The sequence below is a fragment of the Oncorhynchus keta genome, chromosome 19, assembly GCF_023373465.1.
Source record: "Oncorhynchus keta strain PuntledgeMale-10-30-2019 chromosome 19, Oket_V2, whole genome shotgun sequence".
Lineage (NCBI taxonomy): Eukaryota > Metazoa > Chordata > Actinopteri > Salmoniformes > Salmonidae > Oncorhynchus > Oncorhynchus keta.
The window spans coordinates 24,138,142-24,155,608 of NC_068439.1; the positions used below are offsets into that span (position 1 = coordinate 24,138,142).

Genomic DNA, 17,467 nt, shown 5'->3' on the forward strand with positions numbered 1-17,467 from the left:
TGTCATTTTTTTATACTTTAGTGTGTGCACTGTTTATACTTCAGATATCACTTTTCAACAGTATACATTTTTAAAAAATCACTGGAGGACCTATTTAAAATGTTGTCCAGTTTGGTGGGCATTCTCAGACATTGTTTCACTAAGTCTGCTGGCATTTTTGCATGTGGGGATAATGTTTAAAATGCTATACAATGTGCAACCATACACAGACATTCTTAATGAATCAAAGACATTGCAAGACAAGGGGGCCACTATGCTTTTAGTTTGTGCCTCAAATCAACATTTTATTTAATTTAGATTTTTATTTATTTTATTTGAGGTGCATTCTAAAAGCATAGTGGCCCCCTTGTCTTGCAATGTCTTTGATTCTGTAATATCACTATACACAATACCAATAGAATACTAATACCATACACACTTGATTAGGGAGGTCATACTAAATCTTATTTTGGCTTCTCTGTTTTAATCAAACAAATTCAATCAAAATCAACACTGAAATTGGATGGGTAAAATGAGAAAGAAAGAAGAACATTTTTGCTGTGAACCTGCAAACTTTGAACTGAGTTGGCACAACGGGAAAACCAACATGCATCAAATACTCCACTCAATAGCTTACATGTTCCATTTGATCCCAATATTTTTGTTTTGGTACATTTATATACTCGTAAAAATAATTATTTCACAAAATTGAATGTGTAAGGTTAGGTCACCATATCAACTGCAAGCGTGGGTGTTAAAAGTCGTATAACACTATTTTTTGTTCACGTTCTCAAATAGTTCCTCCGTTTGAGATCAGATGTTCTAAAGCTTGATATGTGCATTATTCCATAGAACAACCATCAGTAACAATATAGCCTGGGTATCAATCGTTTTCTGCACTCTTGTCCACTCATGCCAAACAATGACAATGGAGTAGGCAAGAGCACAGATCTGGGACCAAGCTAGGAAGCATATAAGAGGTCAGGGCAGCATGGTCTGCAGACTTGCATCACAACAACAACAAAAATCACACTTTTGCAACAAGGCTGCTGCTTCATTTGACATTCCAGTACTCCTCTGACTGTAATTTGATTTACACAACATGCAACTGTGAAGATGTCAAATATTTTTTATTGTGAAACAAACAAGAAATAAGACAAAACAGAAAACTTAAGCGTTCGTAACTATCTCCCCCCCCCCCAAGTCGATACTTTGTAGAGCCACCTTTTGCAGCAATTACAGCTGCAAGTCTCTTGGGGTATGTCTCTAAAAGATTTTTGCCCATTCTTCAAGGCTGAACTGCTCCAGCTCCTTCAAGTTGGATGTGTTCTGCTGGTGTAAAGCAATTTTAAGTCATAACACAGATTCTCAATTGGATTGAGGTCTGGGTTTTGACTAGGCCATTCAGAGACATTTAAATGTTTTCCCTTAAACCACTCGAGTGTTGCTTTAGCAGTATGCTTAGGGTCATTGTCCTGCTGAAAGGTGAACCTCCGTCCCAGTCTCAAATCTCTGGAAGACTGAAACAGGTTTCCCTCAAGAATTTCCCTGTATTTAGTACCATCCATCATTCCTTCAATTCTGACCAGTCCCTGCCGATGAAAAACATCCCCACAGCATGACGCTGCCACTATGCTTCATTGTGGTGATGGTATTCTCTGGGTGATGAGTGGGTTTGAGCCAGACATAGCATTTTCCTTGATGGCCAAAAAGCTTAATTTTAGTCTCATCTGACCAGAGTACCTTCTTCCATATGTTTGGGGAGTCTCCCACAATGTGTTTGCTTATTTTCTTAAAGCAATGGCTTTTTTTCTGGCCACTCTTCCGTAAAGCCCAGCTCTGTGGAGTGTACTGCTTAAAGTGGTCCTATGGACAGATAGTCCGATCTCCACTGTGGAGCTTTGCAGCTCCTTCAGGGTTATGTTTGGTCTCTTTGTTGCCTCTCTAATTAATGCCCTCCACGCCTGGTCCCTGAGTTTTGGTGGGCGGTCCTCTCTTGGCAGGTTTGTTGTGGTGCCATATTCTTTCCATTTTTTAATGATGGAATTAATGGTCCTCCGTAGGATGTTCAAAGTTTTGGATATTTTTTATAACCCAACCCTGATCTGTACTTCTCCACAACTTTGTCCCTGACCTGTTTGGAGAGCTCCTTGCTCTTCATGGTGCCACTTGCTTGGTGGTGTTGCAGACTCTGGGATCTTTCAGAACAGGTGACTGTATACTGAGATCATGTGACACTTAGATTGCACACAGGTGGACTTTATTTAGCTAATTATGTGACTACTGAAGGTAATTGGTTGTACTAGATCTTGTTTAGGGGCTTCATAGTAAAGGGGGTGAATACATATGCACCACTTTTTCCGTTTTGAATTTTTTTTTTTTTAAACAAGTAATTTTTTAAATTTCACTTTACCAGTTTGGATTATTTTGTGTATGTCCATTACATGAAATCCAAATAAAAATCTATTTAAATTACAGGTTGTAATGCAACAAAATCAGAAAAATGCAAAGGGTATGAATACTTTTGCAAGGCACTGTATACACACACACACATTGTTATGTTACAGCCTTATTCTAAAATGGATTAAACTTTATTTTTAAATACTCATGAATCTACACAAAATAACCCATAATGACAAAGGAAAAAAAGTTTTTTAAAACATTTAGTAAATGTCAAAATTGACAAATAAATGGAAATATCTCATTTACATAAGTATTCAGACCCTTTACTCAGTACTTTGTTGAAGCACCTTTGGCAGCGATTACAGCCTCAAGTCTTCTTGGGTATGACGCTACAAGCTTCGCATACCTGTATTTGGGAGTTTCTCCCATTCTTCTCTCCAGATTCTCTCAAGCTCTGCCAGGCTGGATGGAGAGCGTTGCTGCACAGCTATTTTCAGGTATCTCTAGAGATGTTCGATCGGGTTCAAGTCCGAGCTCTGGCTGGGCCACTCAAGGACATTAAGAGACTTGTCCCAAAGCCACTCCTGTGTTGTTTTGGCTGTGTGCTTAGGGTCGGTGAACCTTCACCCTAGTCTGTCCTGAGCGCTCTGGACCAGGTTTTCATCAAGGATCTCTGTACTTTGCTCTGTTCATCTTTCCCTTGATCCTGACTAATCTGCCAGTCCCTGCCGCTGAAAAACGTAGGGAGGTTTCCTCCAGAAGTGACGCTTGACATTCAGGCCAAAGAGTTCAATCTTGGTTTCGTCAGACCAGAGAATTTGTTTCTCATGGTCTGAGAGTCTTTAGGTGCCTTTTGGAAAAATCCAAGCGGGCTGTCATGTGCCTTTTACTGAGGAGTGGCTTCCACCTGGCCACTCTACCATAAAGGACTGATTGGGGGAGTGCTGCAGAGATGGGTGTCCTTCTAGAAGTTTTCCCCATCTCCACAGAGGAACACTGGAGCTCTGTCGGAGTGACCATCGGATTCTTGGTCAGGTCCCTATCTATACCTAGCTATAGGAAAAGTCATGGTGGTTCCAAACTTTTTCTGCAGGAATGTCCATCGTTTAAGAATGATGGAGGCCAGTATGTTCTTGGGGACCTTCAATGTTGCAGAAATGTTTTGGTACCCTTCCCTAGATCTGTGCCTCGACACAATCCTGTCTCGGAGCTCTACAGACAATTTCTTCCACCTCATGGCTTGGTTTTTGCTCTGATCAACTGTGGTATCTTATATAGATAGGTGTGTGCCTTTCCAAATCGTGTCCAATCAATTGAATTTACGTCAGGCGGGACTCCAATCAAGTTGTAGAAACATCTCAAGGATGATCAATAGAAACAGGATGCACCTGAGCTTAATTTCGAGTCTCATGGCAAAGGGTCTCAATACTTATGTAAATAAGGTATTTCTGTTTTTTGTTTCCAAATGTTCCATACACACAAAAAGCTTATTTGTCTCAAATTTGTTGAACACATTTCTTTACATCCCTGTTAATGAGCATTTCTGCTTTGCCAAGATAATCCATCCACCTGACAGGTGTGGTGCGTCAAGAATCTGATTAAACAGCATGATCATAACACAGGTGCACCTTGTCCTGGGGACAATAATAGGGCACTCTAAAATGTGCAGTTTTGTCACACAACACAATGCCACAGATGTCTCAAGTTTTGAGGGAGTGTGCAATTGGCATGCTGACTGCAGAAATGTCCACCACGGCTGTTGGCAGAGAATTGAATGTTAATTTCTCTACCATAAGCCGCCTCCAACGTTGTTTTAGAGAATTTAGCAGTACTTCCAACCGACCTCACAACTGCAGACCACGTGTATGGCGTCATGTGGGCGAGTGGTTAGCTGATGTCAACATTGTGAACAGAGTGCCCCATGGTGGCGGTGGGGTTATGGTATGGGCAGGCATAATCTACAGACAATGAACACAATTGTATTTGATCGATGACAATTTGAATGCAGAGATACTGTGACGAGATCCTGAGGCCCATTGTCGTGTCATTCATCCGATAATGATGATAATCATGATCATCATCATGATAATGCACTGCCCCATGTCACAAGGATCTATACACCATTCCTGGAAGATGAAAATGACCCAGTTCTTCCATGGCCTGCATACTCACCAGACATGTCACTCATTAATCATGTTTGGGATGATCTACATCGATGTGTACGACAGCGTGTTCCAGTTCCCGCCAATATCCAGTAACTTCGCACAGCCATTGAAGAGGAGTGGGACAACATTCCACAGAACACAATCATACCACGGAATTGGGGAGAAAAAGGGGTAAAAAAAAAACAATCAACAGCTTGATCAACTCTATGCGAAGGAGATGTGTCGCGCTGCATGACGCAAATGGGGATGACACCAGATACTTACTGGTTTTCTGATCCACTCCCCTACTTTTTTTTTTTTAAAGGTATCTGTGACCAACAGATGCATATCTGTATTTCCAGTCATGTGAAATCTGTACATTAGGGCCTAATGAATTTATTCCAATTGACTGATTGCCTTATATGAACTTATATGAACTGTAAACGTTCCATGATCTCGCCATCACGGTTGACAACTCCATCCCAGAGCGCTAAGAACCTTGGCGTGATCCTGGACAACACCCTGTCGTTCTCAACTAACATCAAGGCGGTGGCCCGTTCCTGTAGGTTCATGCTCTACAACATCCGCAGAGTACGACCCTGCCTCACACAGGAAGCGGCGCAGGTCCTAATCCAGGCACTTGTCATTTCCCGTCTGGATTACTGCAACTCGCTGTTGGCTGGGCTCCCTGCCTGTGCCATTAAACCCCTACAACTCATCCAGAACGCCGCAGCCCGTCTGGTGTTCAACCTTCCCAAGTTCTCTCACGTCACCCCGCTCCTCCGCTCTCTCCACTGGCTTCCAGTTGAAGCTCGCATCCGCTACAAGACCATGGTGCTTGCCTACGGAGCTGTGAGGGGAACGGCACCTCAGTACCTCCAGGCTCTGATCAGGCCCTACACCCAAACAAGGGCACTGCGTTCATCCACCTCTGGCCTGCTCGCCTCCCTACCACTGAGGAAGTACAGTTCCCGCTCAGCCCAGTCAAAACTGTTCGCTGCTCTGGCTCCCCAATGGTGGAACAAACCCCCTCACGACGCCAGGACAGCGGAGTCAATCACCACCTTCCGGAGACACCTGAAACCCCACCTCTTTAAGGAATACCTAGGATAGGATAAAGTAATCCTTCTTCCCCCCTTAAAAGATTTAGATGCACTATTGTAAAGTGGCTGATCCACTGGATGTCATAAGGTGAATGCACCAATTTGTAAGTCGCTCTGGATAAGAGCGTCTGCTAAATGACTTAAATGTCAATGTAATGTAATCTCTGTAAAATCTTTGAAATATATATTTTTATATTTTTGTTCAGTATAAATGATGTGGAGCATTAGAAAATGATAAAGGATATAGATTCTATGAAAGGTTTGTACTGTATGTGCCACACTCATCCTCTTCCTACCAGAAAATAATTAATCATTCATCAATATAGGCATATTGGCAATTTACCTGATTATTCAAATTAGATTTACTTTCAGACATCTTGCCAGTTTACTTCCATTGCCAATGTGTTCAGTTGTGAATCAGTCAACTGAATGCTATAAATGCATCAACTGAATATTGTAAATTTGGTTATAAATAAGTGTATCTCCAGACCAGAATGAATAAAAATGCAAGACTCAATAAGTAGGCTAAATCATCACTGAACCTTAATCTGAGTCGTATTCACTGGGAACCAAACAGGGAGGAACTACCTGAACTCACCAATAAAAACTGTGTGTTTACATTTTCTGTTGCAAAACGTTTTGCTACGATGTTCACTAATGAATACAAACCTGGTATCTCAGACTAGGACTGAACCTTGAGGAGGCTCTTAAAGCTGGCATGCAATTGTTTCATGGTGGTCACCAATGGCCACAGGGTGTGACACCCAGTGACTGGTTGGCTTTGGTAGAACACTAGGAATGGGCGGCTCTCTGAACTTGTGGCTCTGGGAAGCCAGCAGTGTGTTGAAGTCAGAAGACACAACACCACTGGTCATACAGGAGAAAATAGATATTGTTCTTGGTCTCTGCTTGTGCCATCTTGTTGTGAGCAGAGTTAGGATGATCCCCCATTAACCGCCACACTGCTCCTTGATGCTGCATTTCCATTTTGATAACAAACTGGTTCCGTACCTCTGCTTTGCAGGGTGTTGACATGGTCCTCTGAACATGGTAATGGAACGTTGCTCCTTTCCCCACCTACCATGCTGGCTTTACTTTGTCACCTGGTATGAGATTCAAAATATGACAAATAAAAATAATGCTTTGTTACAAATGCATCACTAAATAACTAACTAGTTCAGAACCATATTTTGAAGATACTGGCCTAAATATACTCAACCAGTTGAGTGACCCCCGGTTCTGACACATGGCATTGCATTGTAGCTACCTACAATAGTTTGTTGTGCCTTTATTTCTGTAGAAAGTGGTTGCAAACTTTGTATAACCCTGTACCCCTTCAAACATTCAACCTCCAGCTGCGTACCCTCTCTAGCACCAGGGTCAGCGCACTCTCAAAGGTTGTTTTTTGCCATCATTGTAAGCCTGCCACACACACTAAAAATCTATCGTTCTGCTCCTGAACAAGGCAGTTAACCCACTGTTTCTAGGCCGTCTTTGAAAATAACAATTTGTTTTTTAATTAACTGACTTGCTTGGTTAAATAAAATGTTTTAATTTTATTTTTTTAAAGCCTCTTCTCATCCCAGTGCAGTGGGTGGCGGTAAAGGCAAGTAAAGGTGTGACATCGTACATTAAACTCGAGGGAAGAAGACGCCCCTTGAACGTTTTTATTTAGCCGAAGCCTGTGTTAGCGAATTAGCGATTTCCCAGACACCGGCAAGATATAAGAACATAGGAAAGCACAAGACGGACAAACTGATAACCTTCATTTACTCGCTATTAGCAGCTATCCGGAAGTTTTGCTGACCGAAAAAAATTGTTTTCTGGACTAAATTAGCTAGCATGGCGTGCGGAGCTACTTTGAAGCGTTCAATTGAGTTTGAGGCCCTTCACAGCCCTCAATCTCCAAAACGGCGAAGGTGCAACCCTCTGCCAGGGACCCCAGTCAACCCCTCGCCAAAGCGGTGTAACCTGCTTTCTGCTACCGGTGACAGTTCGATGTCTCCCCAATCAACTTGTGGAGGAGAACATAGACTTACCCCAGGTTACTTGTTTGCCTGAATATTTTTTTAATTTTAATTATAGCTAACGTTAGATGGTGGCCATTGTAGCTAGCTAGCGCCAGTGCAGTGGCTGAAAGTAGCGAATAGTAAAATATGAGATCAGACATTAACGTCAGCTAGATAGATATCATTTAGCAGGCTATCTAATAATGAACCCGATTTACAGGTTGTAGTTAGTAGGCCAAACATTGAAGCAAAACTAACATTATGTTCTAGATGGGCATATAGCTAACTAACGTTACCCACTTTCTAGTTGTCCAGAATGAACCCAGTCCTGATTGTAACTAACATAGTTATCCTGTATAACAGCGTAGCTTCAAGTTGATGATACCTGGCTAGGAAATCATTCATGCTTCCATCCAGGTACCAAGTTGATCATGTGGTTGATAGGTTGATTGGGTGCATGGCTATGTGACCATGTTTCATGCTTCGTTACACACAATATAGATGTGAGGCCTGGGCTGTTGCCTGAGGAAACATCCTTTCCAGGGTAAGCCAACCCTGTTAAGCTGACTTTAGTTGTTTTTCCATCCACAGAGCAGATCGTCCAGAATCTTAGGCAAGAATACAGCCGTTACCAGCGACGGTGCCAACTTGAGGAGGCCTTCAACCAGAGTGAGTCCCAGACTCCAAGTGATGGCCCAGGACAAAGCTCTGGTTTCATGGCACCAAGCTCCCCATCAGGTCTGTTTTCAAGCAGTTCGCCCTCACCAAGCTGAAGATGCTGTCAGCATCTGATTACAAATAAACTTACTATAAGGGTGAATAACAGTCAACTCACCGTGCTGTCTCTTGTTTGTGGTGTGGGGAAGAAGAGCCACAAAGTAAAATTCTTAAGAAAAGATGACTCGCACTCACCTTTGCATTTGTTTATTCTCAATGTCTCAACACTTGCAGAAGTAAACCAGACCTAATTGGGCGTATCTTTTTTAACCAGATTGTGTATGCAGTTGTCAGACAAAAGCTCATTCCTTGTCATGTTACCCAGGAGTGTCTATGAAGAGGGACCAGCCCTGCTTCACATTGCGCCAGGTAGGCTCCCTGTGTGAGCGAATCCTCAAGGACCACGAGGAGACCATCTGTGAAGAGTATGAACAGATCCTGAACACTAAGCTGGCGGGTATGCTGACTCTGACTTCCTTATTACAGATATGGGCCCGTATTCATAAAGCATCTCAGAGTAGGAGCGCCACTGATCTAGGATCTGTTTTGCCTATTGGATCATAATGAATAATATTATATTAACATGGGCGACCTGATCCTAAATCGGCACTCCTACTCTGAGACGCTTTATGAATACGGGCCATCTCGTGGTATGATGACTTATGTTTTTGGTTCCTTCCCAGAACAATATGAATCGTTTGTGAAGTTCACACATGACCAGATCATGCGACAATATAGCGCTAGACCCTCCAGCTGTGAGTTCCAACGATAATCGAAACACGCACACAAACTTTATCCTCGCCCCCCCCCCTGCCCGTTTTAATCAACATTTTGTTTCTATTTTTCAGATGTCTCATGAACTCTTAACAGTAAGCTACCTGCACTCACCTCAAGACTGCTGCATTCAATCTCAAAGTTTTTCTTCACTACTTCAGTGACACAAATTTCCTTTTAAAACACTCAATATTCTGAGTCTGAGTTGTACTGTACTTGTGTGGATGTGCTCTTTCGGAGGTGGATAGTGGACTTGCCTTTTCAAGGGTTGTAGGAAGCTGGGCTGACGTCACTGTTCAATTTAACCTGCCAAAACTCACTGCTGCAGCATTTAACCCTACATGCCTTTTTACATTTTTTTTTATTTTCACAAAACATACTTGAAAAGGTGGTTCTTTTGATTTTAGAAATGAAAGTTATTTGTGCTTTATGTAAATGGTATAATATTATACAGTGGAACTTGTGTACTACAGTCAATTGCAGTTTTGCTTTTCTTTATACATATTTTGTACAGAGTTGTTTTGGGTGATACCCTTATTTTACATATTTTAGGGTTCTTCGTAGACATTCTACCAGATTATGCTGCAATTGAGGAGATGCCAACACAGAGTGTGTGTCAGTATACTGAGCTCTTTGTAAAATATGCAGGCTATTACTCCCAAGAACCAAACATGGATGAAAGGGCTCAATTGTTTATTGGTTATGATCCTTCTTCCAGGGATAGACTGGATGAGGGTTTTTGTTATAGGCCAGCAAAAAATGGAGGCTGAAATGTGTGAAACTGCAGTCACCTCTTGGTTTGGAATAAAACATCTGTATAGACTTGATTCTGGTAGTGACCTTAACCCAACACCTAGCAACCTCATCAAAAGGTTTGGCTCTCTTGGTGAAATGGCTACCCCTCCCCCTGAATTGGCTACAATATACCTGGGCCCTTGAGGTTTGTAATGGAACTCTACAATGAGTGGAGGCGTGCACAATGTTTTTATTCTGTAGCTGGCCCTATGTACTCTCTTTTTGTATATTTGATTTATTGAATGATTACTTGTGATTTTATATCAAATGAGTTTACTGTCTGATTTTTGGGGGGGAAAGTTGAGTTAGGTGACCCTGTAGTATAGGTGGTGTGTTCTGTGATTTGGTGAGGAGGGATTACGTTGTGTTACATCACACCACTGAATACAGGGAATGTACGCCTTAATGGATGGGTTGAAGTCAAAAAAACAGATTTTAACCATTCAAATGTAAACTGTGTCTGCATAAACTGCCTACCATTAACACATGCCATTTGATTTATTTTTTATTCTCCAGTTGTGTTGTGGATTGAGTTGCTCTCTGCTGTACAAGAAGCTCTATCACATTTTTACCAAAATAATACCCTGAATCTTTACATAAATATTGTCCTAACTGTGTTAAGGTCAGTTTTGCTGAACACAATTATAACATTGAATAAATACTTGATTTGAAGGGAATCATTTTGAATGTAATTCTTGTGAGAGTAAATGAAGTAAGCCTAATACGGGTCATGTCACACAGTTGTTACATTGTAGCAAATGGAGTACCAGGGGGCCACACTGGCCATTCTGAGTAGTATAAAGCACATTGTTCATAGTTATGGAGAATATCAGACCATGAAAGATGAATATCAAAAGCGTGGAATACATTCAATATACTGTCCAAGTACACAGTTCTGATTGCTGAACAATTGGTATCAGGGAGAGAAAATTCCTAGTTTTCAGGCTTGTTTTCTTTACAATTTACACAACAGGAAACTCACGACATTTGAGCTATACACATCAATTTCTGTTTTAGACCACTCCAAAGCTGCAATATTAATGGTTTTTTGTAGGAGCTAACTCTTCCATGACTCATTGGCCAAACCCTATGGGGATATGTTTCTGTATGGTTTTTGGATTAACACTGAAAAGGTTTGTAAACACAATCATAGGAGACCTTATTTTCAGCTTTTATCTCAAAACCACATTCATTTCCCCAACAGGAATGGCCAATGAAACGGGTAGAAAATGGTAACTCATTTCTGTTTTTTAGGACTACAAGCTGCGAGCTCTATAAGAGAATAACAATAGTAGATTAAGCTAAAACAGACAGCGACATCCAGACAAACTTCATGTACAGAAACTTAAAATGTTCATATGGCTTTACCATATTTCAGTAGCAAAGAGAGCCAGCCTTGAGGCAGCCTTTTTTCACACACATAAATTGCATAATAGGGTGCTCTTACCTCATTGAAACTCAAAAAGGGCCTGGATTGGCTGCTTCAAGCAGTATTAATAGGCCACCGGGCAGTCAACAAAATCAAACCTGCCAACAAGCCATACCCATTAATTTCCTATAAATAGAATTTAAAAAAACATGCAATAGCTGGGGTGACCATATTCATTTGATTCATGGAGTCATCCATGTATGAAATCGGACATAACCTATTGATCCTCAGGACGGAGAAAATGTATTGATCCAAAAGTGTAGTGTGCCATTGTGGAAATGCTCTCATATAGTATGACACGCATTCACTTGGACTTGTACATGTGAAGAGCAACTAAGAGACAAAAATATAGGCCCCAGACCCAAATCCCTTGAATTATGAAGTGAACAAATGGTGACAGTGAGGTTGCAGCAAGAGGCTGTGACAAGCCAGAATTATCTTAGTTTTTACTGTACATATTAGAATCAGTCTTTTATAGTACATTTGTGATTAAATGCTATTTATAATATGTATATACACTAAAAGTTGTGTACATCACATATACATGTTTCCTTTATAATTCCCCACATTCCATCCAATATCCAAGCACTTTAAAAAAAATAAAAAATATTGGTGTGGGATTCAAATTTTAGTTTCAAGTTTTAATGTCACCTGCACTACAGTGAAATGCCTTTCTTGCAAGCTCTAAACCCAACAATGCAGTAATCAATAACAATGTAATACTAAAAATAACAATTTAGAACAAAAACACACAAAAAAATACTTTAAAAGCCAGTGGAATAAATGACTGGGATAGAATACATTTGTTTTGAGGATCAACTATGACTAGAAATATCACTTTAATTGGAGGTGGAAGATAAACATTTCTAAATATGTTTACAAGCAGCTTGACATTGCAGAACAAGGTAAGATAAATTATATGTGGAGTTTTGTTAAACAAAATACAATCAATTGCAGCCTGTCTTTATGGCAGGTTTGAAATCTGTAGCGTTGATATCTCCATGATTATGTGCCAGTATTGTGTTAAATTGTGTTTGGGAAATGTACAAAAAAAAATGAGTATGCTTTACTGTATGGTTGTAGGTTTCAGCGGTTCATTCTGAAGCTCATTGATTGATGGTGTGTGGCTATCATTGTCTTGGGCAACAAACTGAGAAAATGGTTGACAAGTATTGTGCAATACAGCTACCCCATGGATGAATGAAAGAAAATGAGCTTTCCTGTTCAGTCTGTCTCACTATGAAACATAACAATTGTAGAATGTGTAAAAAAATTGTACCAACACAGTAGTTTGTTGAGATTTGAGTTTTACTGAACTATCATTCTCCAAATTGATTCATTATGCAACATAATCCTGACCAATCAACTACTAGAATTGAAATACATTAATTAAGAAGAGTACACATTCGGGGAGGAGATATTCAAAATACTTTGAATTGAGGATGGGGTTGTTTCTAATTGTTTTCTACTTGTTCCCAAAATAGGCATCACTTTTAGTAACCACCGGCAGGCTAGTTAATCCAATTCAGACACAGTATATTTGACTTTGTAGATGTTTTATGTAACTACAGGAACCCCTCCGACATGCAGTCAGAGCTACTGGGGGCAATGCTCTGGCTCAGTGTCGGTGTACCATACACAAAACATCATATTCCACAGGCATCACCGGGCAGAGCGCCACCGAAGGTCACCATGGGTTCTAGGTCCTCTAGGAGCAGCCTCAAATAGAAAAACTATTGAATATTTTTTGACGGTCCCCCCATCGCCCGATGACGCACAGGGCCCCCCACCACCCGCAGTCTATGCATACAGCTGCAAGGTAAACGACAACAAATAGTACAATTGATTTATCCTGGCAGCCTATATAGTTCTTACCAACTAAAGCCACAGGCTGGTTTTTATTTTGTTTTCATTTCATCAGGGTCGGGATTGTAGCCCATCGTTAATGAGGGCATATGCATAGATATTGACAATGAGCACGGGACTGCATCGAACGTACGAATATTTTGGTAAAACGTTTCTGTTTATGTACATCTTATTTCCCAAATGAAAGGTACGTTTATTTGTGTTATTTTAGATTGAGTTAACATATGAATGAATACATTATTTTCCCAGCAGAGGCCTCCTGACTTAAACTCTCAAAGAGAACTACATTTTGATGATTGTCATTCTCATTGATTTTTTTCTCTGTAACTTGTAAATTATGCAATTAACTGGTCTGCAAATATGCTAAATATAAATGATATAACAGCTTAATGTTATTGATGATCATTTTATTTGATATTGTGTTACTTAATTATTATATTAGCATTATAATTAGGACAAATGATCATCATGTTTCCATTAACTTGTCCAGCGATTTTTTTTTTCGACATTTAAGTTCGCATAGAAAATCGATGCGGCAATTGCCTGCTAGGGTGTGTTGCCATTTAACTATTGTGTTGACGAAAACAGCTGGACATAATGACGTCATAGTGTTTCCATTGAAGTGTTTCCATCAGCCATTTAGACAAATTGCGCATAAATAAATTGTCGACAGCCTATCTATTTCATGTCTCAGCGAGCACTGGAAAGCAAGCATGGATAGAATGCAAAAATGTACTGATATTTGCCATATTCTAATAATTTATGCCCTGTCCCTTTCTCTGCGATTGTCATTCTAATGCAATCCAGAAACAATAAAACCCTGTCCTCAAACATTTACATCAAAAGGTGCAAAATTATGGACAGACACAACATTCGTCAAATTAAATATTTTTCTTGATCAAATAACATGGAAAACAACTACTTTTTGAGCAGAATTAATTTACCATCCTTACAAACCAATTAATATAAATAGGCTGTTCATCTAGGTTTGTACCTGTAGACTGAGCATGAAGAAAAACAAGTTGTTTTTGATGCGATGTGGCTCAGTTGGTAGAGCAGAGAACTTGCAATGCTAGGGTTGTGGGTTTGATTCCCATGGGTGACCAGCATGAACATGTATGCACTAACTACTGTAAATTGCTCTGGATAAGAGCAGCTACTAAAATGGAAAAGGAATGAATAGACCATTTCAGTTTCCACATAGAAATAATTAGCATTTACAAAGTAAATCAAGAAACTGGAAAACATCTTAAGTAAGTACTTTCATATTCCACAAGTATTATCAGATAAATGATTTTGTACAGATAATTATCAGACTTACAAATGCTGTTAAACACCCAAATGCATTTAGTTGTAAAAAAAAATTAAGGTAATGCACTAGGCCTTTACTAGTCTCATATTAGTGGACCGATATAGAAGTCTTCAGAGCAGGCACCCCCAAACTACTTCCCGCTGCTTTCGTCTCCTATATCCATTACACATGTCCCAATTTATTTTTTTTGTCCAATAAACCTGAATCAATGGCAGGCTAATTATTCATATTCTATATTTTTTCTCCAATTACCAATCATTGTAATGATAGTCATTATCATCATCAATACTAATTCATATAATCAAATGAGGCCAGGAATTCTTTGAACATTGTTTACACATTGTGCTATGTATTATTATTGACCTCACCATACACTTAACTTTGACATTCCATTTCCATATTGTCTCTACTTTTTAAGTAACAAAGACCTTTTCCCGTCAATAAGCAAAACCCCTGTGAAGATGGGAGATTGGAACTTCCTCGGTGGGATCTTGGAGGAAGTGCATATCCACTCTACCATGGTGGGAAAGACCTGGCTGACCATCCTCTTCATCTTCCGGATGCTAGCACTTGGCGTTGCTGCAGAAGGCGTGTGGAACGATGAGCAGGCCGACTTCATCTGCAACACAGAACAGCCAGGGTGCCGCAATGTGTGCTACGACCGAGCCTTCCCCATCTCTCTCATCCGCTACTGGGTTCTCCAGGTCATCTTCGTCTCCTCGCCCTCTCTGGTTTACATGGGCCACGCCATCTACCAGCTGCGAGCTCTGGAGAAGACGCGTCACACTAAGAAGGCGGCTCTGCGTCGGGAGCTGGAGGCGGTGGAAGTGGAGCTGATTGAGGTGCGGAGACGTATCGAGAGGGAGATGAGACAACTGGATCTGGGGAAGCTCAACAAGGCCCCACTGAGGGGGTCCCTGCTACAGACCTACGTGGCCCACATCATCACTCGGTCTGTGGTGGAGGTGGGCTTCATGCTGTGCCAGTACCTCCTTTATGGCCACCACCTGGACCCTCTATTTAAGTGCAAGAGGGAGCCCTGCCCAAATGTGGTGGACTGCTTTGTCTCCAGGCCCACGGAAAAAAACATATTCATGATGTTCATGCAGGGCATCGCCGCAGTGTCCCTCTTCCTCAGCCTCTTGGAGATCATGCACCTGAGCTACAAGAAGCTCAAGAAGGGCATCCTGGCCTATCAAACACATCTCAAGGATGACATGGATGACTACTATGTTAGCAAGTCCAAAATAAACTCTGTTGTGCAACAGGTTAACATGGGGGCCACCTCTGTGGGCCCCAAGCCTACTATCCACACAGCACAGAGTGGGTACACATTCCTGCTGGAGAAGCAGGGTAATGGACCCACATATCCCCTCAATGCCTCTTCTGCCTTTGTTCCCATTCAGGGGGACCCTGGAGTCAAGCCAGGTACTGACAGCCACAATACAGACAGTAAGGAGGGAGTGTTGCCAAGTCCTACTGAGCACAACAGCAACTCAAACACCAGCAGTGAGATGACTCGGTCTCCCTATGTGGATCAGCCAGAGGACCTTGTCATGCACCCTCGACCCTATCACATGGATCCTCTACCCTGCCACGTAGATCCTCTCCCCCATCTCCCCCACCATGTGGGCTTCAATTCACAGGGCTCCGAGTACCCCGGGGTAGATGCCTCCTCATGTCCGACCCTTTCGGTCATTGTGAGGAAACCACGACGGGTCAGTGCCCCATGGAACTGTTCCACAGTGGTGGAAGGGAATGGCTCAAATAGTGGGGACTCCTACCCTGGGACAATAAGAATGAAGCCACGCTGCAGCTTAGCTGCCAGCCGAGCCAGGGCCTTCTCTAAGCCGGACCTCAAGAGAATGAGCAGACCTCATAGCCCGGACTCAATAGGAGAGCTGAGGTCTACGTCCCGGCACAGCCATGATGGCAACAGTCCTCCCGTCTGCTCTCCCAACCGCCATATGTCATTGGCAAGTAACGCCACAAGCAGACGAGCTCCAGGCGACCTGCAGATCTAAGAGTTAGGCTATTAAACTCATTTCACAAGAAGTTGTTACAGTGTTAGGCTATGCTCACATTCCCCCATCACTTCCATTGATTGTAAAGCTTTTGATGGCTAAAATTAATTGAGGTTTGTAATGGCTGTTTAAAGATTTACAGTTTCTCTTGACCCACTACTTTCAGGGTGAAGAACTACCTAACATCAAGTTGTAAAATAGTGAACTACACCTTGAAGCAGGATAAACCTGTTTGAACGAAAAAGTATAGCCCCGCCAGTGTCATGTTTACAGCATTGCTTTTTTTGTCAAATATACTGTACCATAAAAAGAGGTGCATTTTGTAGTAATGAACAAAGAGCATTTAGTCTGTGGTATTGCACTTTTTTAAATTCAGTTCAGAATTTGACTTGACTTTCCCCAGTTGAAATTGGTAGCTGGAGTTCACTAGCTACCAAACTAATCAGGATATTTTGTCAGCGACATTACGATCCATTTTAGTATCAGTCCAATTAATCGTTTCTTTGCTCATGATGTACTGGTCAAATGTATTCAATACTATTCACTATAATAAAATACAGTTAAGAGTTTAACTGTAATTGAAAACACACTACTACAAGGACTTTGGCTAAGGAATAATAAACTAGTTGCATATTACTCAACTAGTTTTTTTCCCCCCAGGTCGGATTACTGCAGATGTCCTCAAATAGCATTGATATTGTGGCCCAAAGCCCACTGATCATTTGACAATGTAAATTATACATATTTATGGTGCTGTGGTAGGGGATTATATTTGAAAAATGTATTTTTACTGAACATTGATTTGTTTTCACAATTGTATAACTTCCTCTAAAATAAAGTACAAATATTCTTAAATTTCTTGAAATGAACCTAATCATTTCCCTACGGTATGGGTTAAAATATCAATCCAAA

General features: G+C 41.1%; 2 protein-coding genes across 2 annotated transcripts; both read left to right on the forward strand.

Annotated features, from left to right (window-relative positions):
- The first annotated feature begins 7,261 nt into the window (after window positions 1-7,261).
- Window positions 7,262-10,601, forward strand: LOC118371964 (akirin-1-like). The gene is made up of 5 exons (XM_035757646.2): window positions 7,262-7,673; window positions 8,230-8,376; window positions 8,681-8,812; window positions 9,039-9,110; window positions 9,204-10,601. The coding sequence occupies exons 1-5, from the start codon at window positions 7,472-7,474 to the stop codon at window positions 9,212-9,214; spliced, it is 564 nt and encodes a 187-aa protein (XP_035613539.1). The 5' UTR covers window positions 7,262-7,471; the 3' UTR covers window positions 9,215-10,601.
- Window positions 10,602-14,990: 4,389 nt separating this feature from the next.
- LOC118371949 (gap junction alpha-9 protein-like) lies at window positions 14,991-17,400 on the forward strand. Its single transcript, XM_035757607.2, has one exon. The coding sequence runs from the start codon at window positions 14,993-14,995 to the stop codon at window positions 16,553-16,555; it is 1,563 nt and encodes a 520-aa protein (XP_035613500.1). The 5' UTR covers window positions 14,991-14,992; the 3' UTR covers window positions 16,556-17,400.
- Window positions 17,401-17,467: the final 67 nt, after the last annotated feature.

Excerpts from the sequence above, each read along its gene's own strand:
- LOC118371964 (XM_035757646.2), top strand. The coding sequence starts at position 7,472 with ATGGCGTGCGGAGCTACTTTGAAGCGTTCAATTGAGTTTGAGGCCCTT. Across the intron at positions 8,377-8,680 it reads GGCACCAAGCTCCCCATCAG|GAGTGTCTATGAAGAGGGAC; the intron begins GTCTGTTTTCAA and ends CATGTTACCCAG. Across the intron at positions 8,813-9,038 it reads CCTGAACACTAAGCTGGCGG|AACAATATGAATCGTTTGTG; the intron begins GTATGCTGACTC and ends GTTCCTTCCCAG.
- LOC118371949 (XM_035757607.2), top strand. The coding sequence starts at position 14,993 with ATGGGAGATTGGAACTTCCTCGGTGGGATCTTGGAGGAAGTGCATATC.